This window comes from Nerophis ophidion, linkage group LG07 (assembly GCF_033978795.1).
Source record: "Nerophis ophidion isolate RoL-2023_Sa linkage group LG07, RoL_Noph_v1.0, whole genome shotgun sequence".
Classification (NCBI taxonomy): domain Eukaryota; kingdom Metazoa; phylum Chordata; class Actinopteri; order Syngnathiformes; family Syngnathidae; genus Nerophis; species Nerophis ophidion.
Genome location: NC_084617.1, coordinates 58,853,736 through 58,871,643, shown reverse-complemented (window position 1 = coordinate 58,871,643; position 17,908 = coordinate 58,853,736). Strand labels below are relative to the sequence as shown.

The 17,908-nt window shown below is 42.0% G+C and overlaps 1 protein-coding gene across 1 annotated transcript in view; it reads left to right on the top strand.

Moving 5' to 3' along the window:
- The window catches only part of arid5a (AT-rich interactive domain 5A), a 29,578-nt gene extending 11,670 nt beyond the window's left edge, over positions 1-17,908 (top strand). Inside the window, 6 exon segments of the mRNA XM_061906721.1 lie at positions 6,749-6,866; positions 6,869-6,898; positions 6,970-7,022; positions 9,651-9,748; positions 9,829-9,988; positions 14,864-17,908. Of these exon segments, the coding sequence (XP_061762705.1) occupies positions 6,749-6,866; positions 6,869-6,898; positions 6,970-7,022; positions 9,651-9,748; positions 9,829-9,988; positions 14,864-15,928 (1,524 nt within the window). The 3' untranslated portion in view covers positions 15,929-17,908.

Sequence of the window (17,908 nt, the reverse complement as noted above, 5' to 3'; positions counted from 1 at the left end):
TCTCAGTCTTGTTTCTAGCCTGTTCTGTACAATTTATTACATAAGCCAGGAATACAACTAGTTTATCCATGGAAATTCCTGTATTTGCTGCCTCTTGTTTTTTATTTCTTGAACTATTTTCACTTCTGTCCTGTTCTGCACTTTCTTGATTTCTTATTTTAACTGCCTCTGCATAAGTAATATTTCGTTCAACTCTAATTTGCTGTACTTCTGTTGCCTGTTTTCTTATGATGCAGCCCCCATACGCTGCTGTGTGATTCCCGCCACAATTACAACACTTGACCTGTTCATTTTCTCCACATTGTCCATATTCATGCTCCCCTCCACACCTTCCACATCTCATTTTAGCATGACACACACTAGCTATGTGCCCATAGCGTTGGCACTTGAAACAACGTACTGGGGGTGGCACGTAAGCTCTAACATAGAAGCTTAGATACCCAATCATGATTCTCTCTGGTAGGACCTCCTCTGCAAATTGCACTAGCACGGATTCGCTCTCAGTCTTTTCACCGTTCCTAAATGCCATCAATCTTTTCATCGTAGTGACAGTTCCTCCTTTTATTTCTCTTTTCAGATCATCTAAATTTTCTCCTCTTGGGATTCCTGTCACGACTCCTCTTGCCCCCTTCCGTTCTCCCACTTCGATTTTTTCCTTTATTATTTTGTTGCACAGTTTTTGCAATCGCATTGCTTTGTTCTTTTGCTCTCCATTTTTGCATTTAATCAACAGCCGTCCGTCCCTGAGCACCTTCGCTATCTCCACCTCTCCAATGTCCTTCTTTAATCCCTTAACCAGAGTCATCAAACTAATGTCATTCATATCTTGGTTTGATTTAAATGTATAAATTATCTTATATTCATCCATCATAACCCTTTTCCTCTTATCAACCTCTTCATCGTCTTCATGCACTCTTTTAGTACTCGCCTTTCCTTCACTCCCTCCTCTCCCCTTCTTTCCTCTCTCCACTCTAGTCCTATCCATTTCCATACTATCCTCATACATCCCGTCACTATCCCCTTCCATCTCGATCCAGTCACAAAACAGCTTATGCTCAACCGCCAAAACAGATTTAGATACTCTCGCCGCCGCCAAATTCACTCCAAATGTTTGGTAGTTCCGCCAACTTTTCCGCTCACCAACTCACACTTCCGCTTCCGGTTTTTCCGATCGTCCAATCCCCAAAAAAGAATTCCCTCAATCCAGTGGCTAAAAGGTGGTTTTAAGCAGGTCAGGAGAATGAATGGTGGACCGGGATTGGCTGGCTGATCAACAGGTGAAATGAGGAGCAGCTGGGAACAGGAACCGGTTGATTGGCAGCAGAGGTCATGATTGAGTGTGACCTGTTCAAACAAAAGAAGAAAAAAACACAAACACAAACCACCACTACGTGGAACGTAACAGATTGACACCCAAATTTGTGGTATCATCCAAAACTAATGAAAAGTATCATACAACAGAAGAATAAGTGATTATTACATTTTTTAAAAAGTGTAGATAGAACATGTTAAAGAGCAAGTAAGCAGATATTAAAGGTAAATGAACAAGTAGATTAATAACTAATTTTCTACCACTTGTCCTTAATAATGTTGACAAAATAATAGAATGATAAATGACACAATTTGTTATTGTATATGTCAGCAGACTAAATTAGTAGCCTTTGTTTGTTTACTTACTACTAAAAGACAAGTTGTCTTGTATGTTCACTATTTTATTTAAGGAAAAACTTGCAATAAGAAACATATGTTTATTGTACCCTAAGAGTATTCGTTAAAATAAAGCCAATAATGCAATTTTTTGTGGTCCCCTTTATTTAGAAAAGTACTGGTATCCGGTACCAAAATATCAATATCGGGAAAACACTAGTCCCTACTTTAGTAGCAAATTCGGTCATCATTCCTAAACGTAATAGATGGATGGACAGATACGGCGATCTGTGAGGTTCCCTTTTTTTGCGAGAATAAGCGCCTGTAAAATGTCAATAATGAATGACAGTGCGCTTATTGTTTTTAACTGCAAACATATTCTCAGCTCCTTCCTGCTCCATCACTGGTAGAAAAAATAATGTCAAACTTCCCCAAAAAATGGCGCACAGTGTTACTGTCGGGCTGGTATACCGTCGTACTGGGATCAAATCCTGATGTGCAAATAATAAAAGATAATTGAACAATTTGTTTCGGTATGCACATGCATCAACTGAAAGTGAAGTATGATGCAGCAGCAACAGATAGATGGATTGATAAACGGACGGGAAATGAAGGAGCGCTATGACAGGAAACGCGTTGTGAATCTGATGAGAAAATCAATGAGTGGAAACAGAAGTCCCCCTGGTGCAGCACATGCAAATACACACAATTATGGTTTCATAGCCTACTATTCCACACTCGCGAGCAGACCACAGTGGTGCAGCAATGCAGAAAATTCTCAGACAAGGTTTCATCTGCCGTGAGAGAAAAGCACCGCCGAAGGGTTCAAACAGTGAAACGTCAAAGCTGGAAACAGCAGATGACGGCTGACTCAGTCGAAGCACGGCCAGCGGCCCGCACCTTCGCTATTACTCACTGCACAGGCCGACTTCTCGGAACCAGGAACCACAGAGAGGAACTTGATTCAAGATGAAACCACCTTGAGCTGCCATAGAAGACAAAAAAAAAAAAAAACAGTCTGCATGAGCTGAGTCAAACAAAAATATCGCCGGCGGTTTTTCAGACATCCAATCAATCGAAAGTGACGGTCTGATTTGCGATGTGAGGTTTCGTGTTTGAATATTGTCATCTTTTTTCACTATAGCAACATAACTGACGGTCAAAGATGCTCATCTCTGCCCGGCAACACTTGCCGCCGCCTCACATTCGGAATGACCTGTGCACTTTCATTTAGACGCGTCTCTTCAAGGAAGAGGGTTTTATTTTCTGCAAGATCTCCTTGTTTCATTTCTCCTTTCTTGCGCACCACAAATAGTGACATTGTAAATTTAGTACCCAGAATTGAGGGCCGTAAAAATGTGTCACAGATGCAGCAAGAATATAATATAGAAAAATAAGATCTTTTTTTAATAGACTCTTCTCTCACATTTAAACGGGGATAGCAGGTCCATTTTATGTGTCATACATGATCATTTCGCGATATCGCCATAGTTTTGCTGAAAGGATTTAGTAGAGAACATTGACGATAAAGTTCGCAACTTTTGGTCGCTATTAAAATACAATCATAGCCACCAGCAGCAAGAGCGATTCGGACCGAGAAAGCGACGATTTCCCCATTAATTTGAGCGAGGGTGAAAGATTCGTGGATGAGGATAGTGAGAGTGAAGGACGAGAAGAAAAAAAAAAAGACGAGGGCAGTGGGAGCGATTCAGATGTTATTAGACACATTTACTAGGATAATTCTGGAAAATCCCTTATCTGCTTATTGTGTGACTAGTGTTTAAGTGAAATTATATAGTCGTACCTGAAAGTCGGAGGGGTGTGGCCACGAGTGTGGTGACCGCCAGTGTCTCTGAGGGAAGCCACGTTTCTCGACGAGGCGAGGCGAAGGCAGCCAGTCGGGCCGGGCTGAGCTTTTTTTTCCCTTCCTCCACGGTGGAAGCATCCCACGTTCGGGGGAGGCTGGTCGGAGGAGGCAAGAGAGTCCGCAGTTGCCTCTTTGACAGGTGCACGAGGAACGACGCAAGCTCCGCTCATGTCTATGGTAAGAGCTGACTTATTACCACAATTTTCTCACCGAAACCTGCCGGTTGATATGTGGTAGAGAACCATGTTTGCTTGACCGCTCTGTTCCATAATAAAGCTTCACCTTCGGGAATGTAAACAAGGAAACACCGGCTGTGTTTGTGTTGCTAAAGCCAGCCGCAATACACCGCTTCCCACCTACATCATCCTTATTTGACGTCTCCATTGTTAATTGAACAAATTACAAAAGATTCAGCAACACAGATGTCCAGAATATTGTGTAATTACGCGTTTAAAGCAGACGACTTATAGCTGGGATCGGGCTGAAAAAAAATGTCCGCTACAACCCGAGACGTCACACGCACGCGTCATCATACTGACGTTTTCAACAGGATACTTCGCGCAAAATTTTAAATTGCAATTTAGTAAACTAAAAAGGCCGTATTGGCATGTGTTGCAATGTTAATATTTCATCATTGATATATAAACTATCAGACTGCGTGGTCGGTAGTAGTGGGTTTCAGTAGGCCTTTAAGGACCTATTGTGTCCGGATGCGTCTATGCGTTTTTTTTCCTTCTAAAAATGAATCCGGCAGTCATTTTTCACAATAATAAAGACATTATTTTAATCACTTGAAGGTGCTCTTTGCAACTTGCTCACAGTTACAAGTTTCAAAACAAAAAGTGTAAGAAAATCACCTTCCATCTTCTCTTCCATACACACCCTAGCCTGTTTCTTCACGCTCTTTCAGCATCTCTTCAAGCATCTTGAGGAAAACGTCAGGAGAAGCGGATGCAAAATAGAATACTACTTTCTTCACTACCTGCTGCTCTTTTTTTCACAATTTTTCAACAGGTTCTGACTCGGTCTGTCTCCCCTTGAGGATGCTCCTGAGTCTCTTCAAACTTTCCCATTCCGACTCCGACCGAAACACTTATTCTTGCAGTCACAATCATTGAAATATCTGCAAATTACACTTTTCTCGCTTGGTCCGTCCCAATTTGTGAGGGTGAATTTGACTGGAGTGGTCCTTACTTTCCTCGTATTGGAAAATGTATGCAGGTTGACCCATTTTTTTAGTTGTAATGCTACAACATGCAACAATGCATTTGGCAGACATATTGCATAATGAAATTGCAAAGCCAACCTCCAAAGACATGCACCTGGGGATAGGTTGCTTGGCAACACTAAATTGGCCCTAGTGTGTGAATGTGAGTGTGAATGTTGTCTGTCTATCTGTTTTGGCCCTGCGATGAGATGGCGACTTGTCCAGGGTGTACCCCGCTTTTCGCCCGAATGCACCTAAGATAGGCTCCAGCACCCCCCGCGACCCCAAAAGGGACAAGCAGTGGAAAATGGATGGATATTGCCTTCTAGTCTTATAGGTGACGTCAGGAGGCTGGTGCATGCCCGCCCACATTTTGGAGCTCAAAGCTGGTGTTCCAAAATGTGCTGAAAATCGTTAAAAAGAAAGCCTAAGATCCCTACTAAGTCTGTAGACATCATTTTTTTCCCAAAATTGCGCCGCTGGCAGAAGCTCTGTGCTCTTGTGTCATCCTTTTGTGTTCCTGATGTTTCCCTCTTCTTTTCATGAGGTTTTTTTTTTTTTTTGCCTTTTGGTTGGGTTACCCTTTGGGGACTGTGTGACAAGGAGTGGCACTTTTGTGACTTCTGCGGTGCTTTTTTGTGGGCTTCTGGATCTGCCTCCCGGTAGCTTTTTGGCCATGGAGACCAGCTGCTGAGTCTCTGCCACACCAGAGTCCGTTTGGAGAGACTGGAGGAGATGCGGATGAAGAGACAGGGCTAAGGAGCTAGCACTGAGCGCCGGGACGGACAAGCTTCTTTGTATCTTGGCTGAATGAGCAGGTATCGGACACCTCGCTCGGTCTCCTTGGACGTATCCTCGCTCATCCATGCGGACTGGACACTGGCTGAGTTAGTGGCCGGCCGAGGGTGGAGTCGGCTTTCTTGGTTGCTTTGTTGGGTCTGCTCCTGTCTCTGGCCATGCTCCCCCCCACCCCAGCAGCATACCAGCCAACTCTCCCGGTTTTTCCGGGAGACTCCAGAATTTCAGTGCCCTTCCCAGGGCAACGAGTCTCCAGAATTTCTCCCGATTTCCACCCGGACAACAATATCGGGGGCGTGCCTTAAAGGCACTGCCTTTAGCATCCTCTACAACCTGCTTTTCCTCCATACAAACAGCATGCCGGCCCAGTCACATAATTTATTCGGCACATAAGTGAATGCAAGGCAAACTTGATCAACAGCCATACAGGTCACACTGAGGGTGGTCGTATAAACAACTTTAACACTGTTACAAATATGCGCCACACTATGAACCCACACCAAACAAGAATGACAAACACATTTCGGGAGAACATCCGCACCACAACACAACATAAGCACAACAGAACAAATAACCAGAATCCCTTGCAGCACTAACTATTCCGGGATGTTACAATATACAAACCCCGCCCCCCCAACCTCAACCCCCTCCCACTTCAACTACCCTCCCTCCCCCAAATTCGGAGGTCTCAAGGTTGGCAAGTATGCCCAGCAGACGATGGCATGGAACACCGCAGAGGCCACCACAGTGTATATGTTTTTTTGTTGTTGTCTTTGTTTTACTTTTGTAGCTGTATGTAGAAATGTCTGGTTGCATCAGCTCTACTCTTTTAATGTCCTTTGTGTTCTTTGATGTTTCCCTCTTACACACATGTTTATGTGTGCAATGGCTATGAGTTTTTTTCCCCCTTGGCCTCAGTCTGGACCCCTTCTCAAGGACCCAGGCTTACACTGAAATTTTATTTAATCCCCAAGTGTTTACCTGTTTGTCACCTTTTTTGTAAGGGCCGCCGGAAGTTGGCAGACCAGTCAGCGATCCTGTCCTGTCTCCTTGCTCTTGAATGGGATTGTGCTGAAAATATTAATCTCTCCTCGGGAATTAATACAGTATTTCTGATTCTGATTTTTAGGTTCAGAACTATGAAATGTGTGCCAAAGCCCTTTATTATTTAAATTGTGCAATGCATTGTTTAAACTTTACAAAACTTCCTAACGCTTTCTCCCAATTAGACGCCTCCTGATGTGGATGACGGATGTGAGGAAGAAGAGCGATGCAGCGTGCAGCAGATGGAGGAGAAGTCTTTTGTATCGAGTCTGCATTCCTTCATGAAGAAAAGAGGCTCGCCCATTGAAGGATCCCACATTTGGGCTTCAAACAAAGTAAGTCAGATCAACACAGTAAAGACACAATCTATACTTATGTTCCTACTTATGTATTTCTATACTTTCAGTCAACCTTTGGATGATCTACAAGGCTGTTGAGAAACTCGGTGGCTACAATTCAGTAAGTAGATCATGAAAGTCACTCATCTGTTGGTGTATCATTTTCTGCAGCAAACAACCTTGGACACATTTTCACCTCTCAATCCATGTGCGAGTACTGTTGTATTTATTTCCTCACATTTTAAACAGAATAGTCTGCATAAAAAACATGACATTGCTGTTTTGGTGACAAGTAACCACTTCTTGTTTTCAAACATTTATGGAACATCTATTTTTTTTTTAAATGCATTATTTCTGACAACTCACCAAAAGCCAGTTAATTTTGAACATGCATATTGCTACAATATTATACATCCCGTACTTCCTGTTTCTAAAGTTAAAAAGTTAAGTGCCAATGACTGTCACACACTCTAGGTGTGGCGAAATTATTCTCTGCATTTGACCCATCACCTTTGATCACCCCCTGGGAGGTGAGGAGAGCAGTGAGCAGCAGCGGTGGCCGCGCCCCGAAAAGTAGTTTTGTTTACTTTTCAAATGTTCTATTAGTCATACAATATTTCTGTAGATTAGATGGAATTTTTACCTGACATTTTTCGACTATCATCTGCAGTCTTCTTCAGCGTTGTTTTGTAGTTGTTTTTTGGACTCTTACATTGGATAGCTTGAGAAAAATGCATTTAAATAGGATATACTTTAGTTGATTTTGCTGTTGATTTTAAATCAACATTCATCGCAAAGCATCGTGATTTTATAGGTTAAAAAGAATAGAAATGTATATTTGTTTAAAATTATTTTAGACTACCTTGTTGCATTGGTAGTCAGATCCTGAATTAGGATCCGGTCGACCTACTTGTGAGTCAATATCATTAAGTGAGAATGTGGATAAATATACTTCTAGAAATCAGGGATGAGTACCATTCGCATTTGAATCGATACCGGCACACAACAGTATGAATTTTCGCTACATTAGTGTGTTAAATGTGCTAATAAATGTTACTTTTTCACTAAAATATATATATATTTTTTTCCATTTGTTTTCAACTGTCCATTTATCATCTTGTTTTCTTACACTTCTGTGCAAGTACTGTATTGTGCAGCATCATATTGTAGACTTTGCATGCAGTTACAATGCCAAGACTTGAGATGGCAGTATTGAATAAGCTACAATGTGTTGCCTTAGTCAGAAAGTAGTCTTTGCCATCAAGTTGAATGTGCCATTCTCTGATTTTCTTAAGTCTTACAAGTGATTAAACTGTGTGTATTTAATACACAGTAAAATGCATCTTTGTTGTAGTTTTCTTTACCAAATTTGTTGGTGTTGGCCATATAAAATGACTAATTTAGCATATGGCAAATTCAATGTAAGTTAAAATCCTGCTAGCACATTTTGTGGAGCCCTACTGTACTTTTGAATGCCTTCTTCTTGCTTTGTTGGCATGGAAAATGGTAACCTTGAGGCAGTCTGGCTGAGTCCGCTCTTGAGTGTATGGCAGCTTGTTCCCCAGCCAAGTGCTTGAGCCGAGTTTACAAACAAAAGTACCAAAATATGATTAGATTTTACGTGAGTCGGTACGCGGTAGTACTGACTGGCTTTGGTCGGTACCTATAAAAGTAGCGAATTCGGTTTGTTCTATTTGTGTCAGCTACAAGAATTAAAATGTCACAATCTCCATAAATGAGTAAGTAGTGTGCCAACTAACTCACACACACACAAACACACTCACTGTTGGTTTTGTTTTTGCACATTGTCCACAGTTTGGTCTTGGCCAAGGTCTGCACTCTAGTTGTATGTGTCCACTGTGGCCTTTTTGCACGGTACTGTACATGCCACAACAACAACAGTATTTTTGTCTCTCGCAGTCAATTTATGTGCTTTTTGTAACTTAGGGTGGAATGCTGCGTTGCCTCACACGATAAAGGACACAGACATGAATTGATTAACGTGGACCCCGACTTAAACAAGTTGAAAAACTTGTTTGAGTGTTACCATTTAGTGGTCAATTATACGGAATATGTACTGTACTGTGCAATCTACTAATTAAAGTCTCAATCAATCAATTAATCAATCAACGGACAAACACCTGGCACCTCCCTCCAAAACTAGTTTATTTACACGCTGAAAGAAAAAAGTACTTTGTTTGTGCTACAACAATACCATCTGCTGGGTTTACAAGGGTACTGCAAGTAGAAAATGGCTTCTTGTGGTTTTTATTAGTGAGACATACCTATATATATATATGCATTTACACTTTCATTTATGATCAATTATTGGTGTATTTGAATGCTGGGAGGCATTTATTTACACACTATATATCATATTTGAATGAGCACATTAGTTTTACATGTACTGTACACAACAGATATAGTAGTAGCTTTACGGTCAAACACAATCCTTCCCTTGACGGTTGATTTTCTGTTTTGTTTTGTTTTTTCCCGTGAACAAATTTTCCCAAGGGAATTTATATTCAAGTCCAAACGAGGATCAAACTGTTAACACCTTTCATTTCATTCAAAAGCATTTTAAGAAGGCCATGATACAAGTGTATTAAATTATATTTATGTATATTAAAGCAATATTAAATTCTAAGTGTAAAAATTAGTGAACTTTTATGATGGCGCATTCAGGTACTGCACTAATGCTTATTTGATAACGATGGTGACGTTTTTGACAAGGTAATGTCATCAACAGGTGACGGCACGGCGCCTGTGGAAAAAAGTGTACGATGAGCTGGGCGGGAGCCCCGGTAGCACCAGTGCGGCTACGTGCACCCGCAGACACTACGAGAGGTATGCATTCATCTCTTCCAAGCTGACGACAAATATCATGAAATAAAATGGTTTATGAGACAATGTTGTTCATGCTGCAGGCTGGTGTTACCCTTTGAAAGGCACCTCAAAGGAGAAGATGACAAACCTCTGCTTCTCAGCAAACCAAGGAAGCCTTATAAGAGGAATTCGGAAGGGAAGATGAACAAAGCGGAGTGGAAGGGGAAAGGAAACCTGGCCGACAGAGGAAACGATTGTGAGGTATTATATTAACAGCTCATAATCTGTGTTTTTGTTAAACATTTTTTTAATTGGGTTTTCCAAGACAATTGACAAAAGTAAACACAAATACATCAAATGCTATTTTTCCCCCAACAAGTAAAATCAAATGTAAAAAAATTACATACTCGTGTGTATGTATATGTGTATGTATATGTATATACATATACGTAGGCGTGCAGGTATATATCTATATATATATAGTATATGTATATATATTTATATATATACATACACATATATTATATATATGCACTATAAGCGGTAGAAAATGGATGGATGGCACTATATATGTATATATAATATATACATATATACACACACATATATACATATACACACATATATGTATGTATACATGCATGAATATATATGCATTTATATATATATACACACATATATACATATACACACGTATATGTATGTATATATGCATGTATATTTATATGTATCTATATATATATATATATATATATATATATATGTATGCATGTATATATATATATATGTATACATGTATGTGTGTATATACTGTATATTTATATGTATGTATATATATATTTATTCATATATATATATATATTTATATATATATATATATATATATATATATATACATATACATATAAAAAGTTTATTTACGAGGTAGGATGCATTACAAAAAAAAAATCCATCTGTCATTTCTTTCATGATTGTGAACGATAGGCAAAAATCCCCCAAAAATGTGCAGTTCCCCTTTAACTTCATGTTAACAAATGCTTACTTTCCACTTTTTAATCTACACTTCTTAAACTTTACTAACTTATTTATTGGTGTTGTTTAAAGCTAGTTCAGCTCTTAACTTAGCTTTTGGCTTACGCCCACATGTTTAGCCTCATCTTCCACTGATAACATACTTGAACATTATTCTCAATATGCAAAGAAATGCAGGTGATCATTATTAGTTTAAGGTCGAGGCTCCACACTGTTGTCAGGTTCAAACTCCGATGACATCTATTAATCAGACAAGAAGCAAGGAACCATGGAGAGACAGAGTTCAATTTAGCTCATGAGGAGAAAGCATGGAGCTGCACACTTAGTCACCGTTTCGCTCTACGATCTAAGGTTCAGCTCCCGCGTCCCTCTATTTATTCAGGAGTTCCATAGTCAACATCACTGAGGCCGCCTCTAAAAGGAGTAGTCACATATATTATGCAAAGCAGATCCAGTACGCACGATATTTGACAGAATGTGCTGGGCCTTGTGATTTCCTTGTTTCTGCTTCAACTGCCTGCTGCCATCTTATCTTCGTTGAGGTCATTGAAGTCCTTGGCTGTTAGCGGGCTAAAACAAAGATAACATCTGCGGCTAAGGCCACCCCTCAGAAAATAAGTTTTGTCCTTGCACCGATAGAAAAAATGCAGCCTAAGCACAATAGCTAATAACTATAGCAGCAGACTTTAACCATAGTAAAGTTGTGTGATAATATATGTACATGATTATTTTAACAACTGAGACACATAATTAGCTGCTAGTGGCTTGTCAGCAGGGGGACTAAAGATAAAAACTGCGTCCGCCAGAGGGGATTGGTATTTTTGATCGACATTAAAATGCATCAGTCAACTTTTTCAAAAAAAATTGTCCGACACTGTATCAGCACGTCCCTAACTTTCACAGTCAGCAATACATTACGTTATAATCTTTCAACGCTGCTTTCTGCATGCATTTGTTCTGTTATCTGTGCCTTTTGTGTGTATTTTATTGTACTGTTGTTTTTTCTAAACCTGTAAAAAGTGTCTTTGAGGCTGATGTTCTTTTTTTCATTTCAGTAAAATGTATTTATATGGAGGTTATCTGTATCGTTTGTAGATTTTAATGTGCCACAAAGTTTCAAAATAATCTCCCTGCAGGGATGTCCAAACTTATGATAGATGGGGTGGTATAGCTCGGTTGGTAGAGTGGCTGTGCCAGCGACTTGAGGGTTCCAGCTTCGATCCCCGCTTCCGCCATCCTAGTCACTGCCGTTGTGTCCATGGGCAAGATACCCTACCACCTGCTTCCAGTGCCACCCACACTGGTTTAAATGTAACTTAGATATTGGGTTTCACTATCTAGAGCGCTTTGAGTCACTAGAGAAAAGCGCTATATAAATATAATTCACTTCACTTTATCCCACTAATCATGCGGGGGCCATTTTGATATTTTTCATTTTCAAAAAGAATACACTTTGTACATTTAAAAAAAAAAAAACTGCTTGCATGTCAGCTTTGTGTTATTAACGTCAACTTTTTATTGTTACATAACTCCAGTTTGCTCTTTTGTTCCAATTTTTTATGTTTAATGTTTTTTTTTTGTAATAGTATGTTTAGAATGTAGTACAGGCTGGTAAAAAAAATAGCTTGGACACCCCGAGCCCTGTCTCTCTGTTAAAGGTACCACCTTGTGAAATGTTTACAATAAAAACAGAATCCAGGTAAATTCTAATCATATTTTTCACAAACATAGAATAAATTGGAGTACCGTATTTCCTTGAATTGCCGCTGGGCATGTAATATGCGCCTGCCTTGAATTACTGCCAGGTCAAACTCGCTTCGCAAAATAATTAGCGCATGCTTACTATTACCGCCGGGTCAAATTCGTAACGTCACTAGTGACACTTCCCCTGTCATCATTTTCAAACTGGAGGAGGCTTAATTCAACAATTTGAAATCGCATAAAGGGAAGAAGAGTAAGAGCTATTCAGTACGATTTAAGGTCCAAGCTATTGAATACCGGTATGCTAAAAAGAACAGTAAGCATCCATCCATCTTCTTCCGCTTATCCGAGGTAGGGTCGCGGGGGCAACAGCCTAAGCAGGGAAACCCAGACTTCCCTTTCCCCAGCCACTTCGTCTATCTCTTCCCGGGGGATCCCGAGGCGTTCCCAGGCCAGCCGGGAGACATAGTCTTCCCAACGTGTCCTGGGTCTTCCCCGTGGCCTCCTACCGGTTGGATGTGCCCTAAACACCTCCCTAGGGAGGCGTTCGGGTGGCATCCTGACCAGATGCCCGAACCACCTCATCTGGCTCCTTTCGATGTGGAGGAGCAGCGGCTTTACTTTGAGTTCCTCCCGGATGACAGAGCTTCTCACCCTATCTCTAAGGGAGAGCCCCGCCACCCGGCGGAGGAAACTCATTTCGGCCGCTTGTACCCGTGTTCTTATCCTTTCGGTTATGACCCAAAGCTCATGACCATAGGTGAGGATGGGAACGTAGATCGACCGGTAAATTGAGAGCTTTGCCTTCCGGCTCAGCTCCTTCTTCACCACAACGGATCGGTACAACGTCCGCATTACTGAAGACGCCGCACCGATCCGCCTGTCGATCTCACGATCCACTCTTCCCTCACTGGTGAACAAGACTCCTAGGTACTTGAACTCCTCCACTTGGGGAAGGGTTTCCTCCCCAACCCGGAGATGGCACTCCACCCTTTTCCGGGCGAGAACCATGGACTCGGACTTGGAGGTGCTGATTCTCATTCCGGTCGCTTCACACTCGGATGCAAACCGATCCAGTGAGAGCTGAAGATCCCGGTCAGATGAAGCCATCAGGACCACATCATCTGCAAAAAGCAGAGCCCTAATCCTGCGGCCACCAAACCGGAACCCCTCAACGCCTTGACTGTGCCTAGAAATTCTGTCCATAAAAGTTATGAACAGAATCGGTGACAAAGGACAGCCTTGGCGGAGTCCAACCCTCACTGGAAATGTGTTCGACTTACTTACTGTAAGCAGCTATGTTTTATTAATATACCGGTACCACCTGTGGAGCCGATGGTCCGACAGACAGGCAGGGCACGCTAGCTGTAGCTGCTAGCTGTAGCAGACGTGCCCAAGATACAGGCGAGCGAGCGGAAGAGCGACCTGGACTGAGGTTTTATTGAAAAATAAACAAAGTCAAACTGCTCAAGCCATGTCCTTTCTTGGTGGTCCTGGGATAAAGAGATCACCCACGGAGCAGAACGAGAGGGGAAGTCGCCCACACCTGAGCTAACTGATAGCAGCGGTCTGATAGCAGTTTTCTGAGAGACTTTTTAAAACTGAAGAAAGATAAGGAATACTTCTATAAACAAGTTATCAATGCTTTTGATCAGAAGGAGCTGGCATGGATTTCATTTATAAGTAAAGGTAAGACCATTTTTCAATTATTTTTTATTTACCGGTAGCCTTTATAACTAGGTAAAGTCCCATTGAGATCAGAGATCTCTTTTCCAAGGGAGACCTGGCCAAGAGGGCAGCAGCAAGGTTACATTAAAAACAGTAAACAACACATAAAACATCACATTTACAACATTAAAACTTGCTCATATGACACATGTGCATACAGACAAGGTAGACTGCAATCCTTTCACAGAAGCTTTAAACTCATTTAATGTAACAAGGGTTTTAAGTTGAATATTCGATTGTAGGTTATTCCAACCCTTCGGTGCTGAAAATAATAACCATAACAATGTTTTTTTTAATTAAATGTGCTTTTCATGATGGTATCCTTACATCACACTAAATTTTTTACTGCATGCCATTGGTAAGCGCAGGGTTGAGAAGAGGTTTTAAAATTATTAGCGCCTGCTTACTTTTACCGCATGCCTTGAATAAGCGCAGGAGTGAGAAGAGGTTTTAAATTAATTAGCGCCCCGGCGGCTATTCAAGGAAATACGGTATTAGAATTATTCGGAGCCAAAATATTTTGATATATTTGCTAACAGTGATGATAAAACCTTGTAACTTGTGAACAAAATTCTCACAATAAATAAACAAGAGCCGGTCTTTTGAACCACTCTTCAAAGATCCTTGGAGAGAGCCATGAATCCCTCCCCTAATGATAAGTGTGTTCTTCAACAGAGGATTCCAGAGGCCGCCAGTCATCCTCATCAATCTAATCCCTGGCCGGGTGCCGCTGAAAGACACCATTTGGACTCCTCCCAGCCAGACCGGCCCCTGACCTCTTACACGTTTCCCCGCCTGGTGCATGGCCCTCCGGCGACCCCCTGGCCGGCGAACTTGTCATCGGCGGCCGGTGAGGTTATCTCTCCTCTGGAGAAAAAGAAGCGAGTAGCCCAGGCCAGCCTTCAAGGGACTCCACAGGGCGAGGACAGAGAGGAGAGAGACCGGCCTTCTGTCATCCGCCGATCTCCGTCCTCTTCCGGCCACAAGTGCATCTCCTCCGATGGCTCGCCTTACCCTCCGTCCTCCTCCTCGTCCTCCCGGAGCGCCTCCCCGTGCTCTGTCTCATCAGAGGATGCCCCTGCAGGCGGTGAACGCCGACCCGACTTGACCTCCTCCAGCACACTCAACCTAAGCGAGGACGCGGCAGGAGAGAACAGAAGCAGAGCTCCTGTCAGCCCTCAAAAAGTCAAAGCTTACATTAAAGACAAGAAGACAAAACGAGGCGATATCAACCTCATGCATCCTTTTTACTCGTCTATCAAAGTTACATCCGAGCCGGGTTTCGTCAAAGTTCTTCCGAAGTCGACGCAAATCGCACGGCCCGCCCCTATCCGACCGGGTTACGGAAGCCAACAGGCCGCTTTGACGCATCGCAATGCTTCGGCTCTGAAAAACATCCCTCAGCATCCGTGGCTCTATCAGACTGAGAAGTGGGACGCGCTCAGGCCGCCGCCCGCAAAGGTTCCTGCCGCCCAGCAGATGCTAGCCCGCTCCACCCACGCCGCCTATGCTCCGCCCCTTTTGGACAAATCAGACTCTCATCAGCAGACAACGCTGCACCAGCGAGCCTTCCTCCCCAGGGTGAGAATACCTCAGTCCCAGCTCATGTACCGCCATGTTTCTGGCAGCGCGTCTCCTTCCACTCTCATTTATCCATACCCATATTCCATCCCTCTGTGGGGGCCCCACGCTGCATATGCCCTCCCCACTCTGGGCACATTTTACACTCACAAACTGTGATTCTTTCCATTTTGCCTCTGGGCAGATTCATTTTACGCAATATTTCTCCTTTTTTTTAGTAGTGTACTATGTTAATGCTAAACTTACTTACCTACTCAGTGCATACTTGCCAACCTTGAGACCTCCAAATTTGAGAGATGGGGTGGGGTCGGGGTGTATATTGTAGCGTCCCGGAAGAGTTAATGCTGCAAGGGGTTCTGGGTCTTTGTTCTGTTGTGTTTATGTTGTGTTACGGTGCGGATGTTCTCCCAAAATGTGTTTGTCATTCTTGTTTGGTGCGGGTTCACAGTGTGGCGCATATGTGTAGCAGTGTTAAAGTTGTGTGTACGGCCACCCTCAGTGTGACCTGTATGGCTGTTGACCAAGTGTGCATTGCCTTCGCTCATGTGTGATTGTAAAAACCGCAAATATTATGTGACTGTGCCGGCACGCTGTACGTACGGAGGAAAAGCGGACGTGACGAAAGGTTGTAGAGGACGTTAGAGGCAGTGCCTCTAAGGCAGGGGTCGGGAACCTTTTTGGCTGAGAGAACCATGAAAGGCAAATATTTTAAAATGTATTTCTGTGAGAGCCATATAATATTTTTTAACACTGAATACAACTAAATGCGTTCATTTTTAAGTAACACGAACATTTTTAGAGTATAGTAAGTCTCTTATTCTTTTTAATAACATTGTTATTCTAAAGCTAACCAATAAGAAATAAAATACTTCTTAACATTAATGCGACTTCTTGAACAGGTGGGGTAGAAAATGGATGGATGGATTAAAATCCATGATAATGTTTTATATTTTCAATGTTGTTTTTAATATTTTAACATGTACCAAGAATTGATTAACGTGGACCCCGACTTAAACAAGTTGAAAAACTTATTCGGGTGTTACCATTTAGTGGTCAATTGTACGGAATATGTACTGTACTGTGTTATCTACTAATAAAAGTTTCAATCAATCAATCACAACTGTATTTACCAGCGGAATTATTCATTACTTATCGTGTTAAGCAATGTCAGCTAAGCTTTATCTGAGAGCCAGATGCAGTCATCAAAAGAACCACATCTGGCTCGAGAGCCATAGGTTCCTTACCCCTGCTTTATAGCACACCCCGATATTGTTGCCTGGGTGGAAATCGGGAGAAATTCGGGAAAATGGTCGCCCCGGGAGATTTTCGGGAGTGGCACTGAAATTCGGGAGTCTCCCGGAAAAATCGGGAGGGTTGGCAAGTATAGAGTGTCCGCCCTGAGATCGGCAGGTTGGGAGTTCAAACCCCGGCCGAGTCATACCAAAGACTATAAAAATAGGTCCCATTACCTCCCTGCTTGGCACTCAGCATCAAGGGGATGGAATTGGGAGTTAAATCACCAAAAAGGATTCCCGGGCGCGGCCCACCGCTGCTGCTCACTGCTCCCTCAAGGGTAATGGGTCAAATGCAGAGAATAATTTCACCACACCTCATGTGTGCGTGACAATCATTGGTACTTTAACTTTGATTAAAAAATGACATAATGGGGATAAATCTAACGAGTGTGTGACTGAATGCTGAATAAAACCTGAATTAAATCTCAATGACTATCAATGATCTAAATGATCATTTTAATTTATAAAAAAATGCACATAGTCGTCCCTCGCCATTTCATACATGGCGGTTCCTTGACATTGTGCAGATTCCACAACATTTTTGCCCTAAATTAAGCATTTTTAGGTATAATAGTGAAGCGGTTCAGTATGGAATCCACTGATTGGCTCATCCTCAAGCAGCATTAGTATACAGAATTAAAAATGTGTAAAGGTGATTAAAGGGTGTTGTTTTATGGTCAGAGCAAGGATTCTCCAACTGTGGTATGTGTACGACGTGGTACGCCAAAGAATCCCTTAAATAAAGTACAGTGTTTTATTTTCCTGTATTCAAACAAACTGACTGTAATGTAACAGTGGCCACAAATATTAATTATACTTGTTAAATAAAAACCTCTGCCTTGTT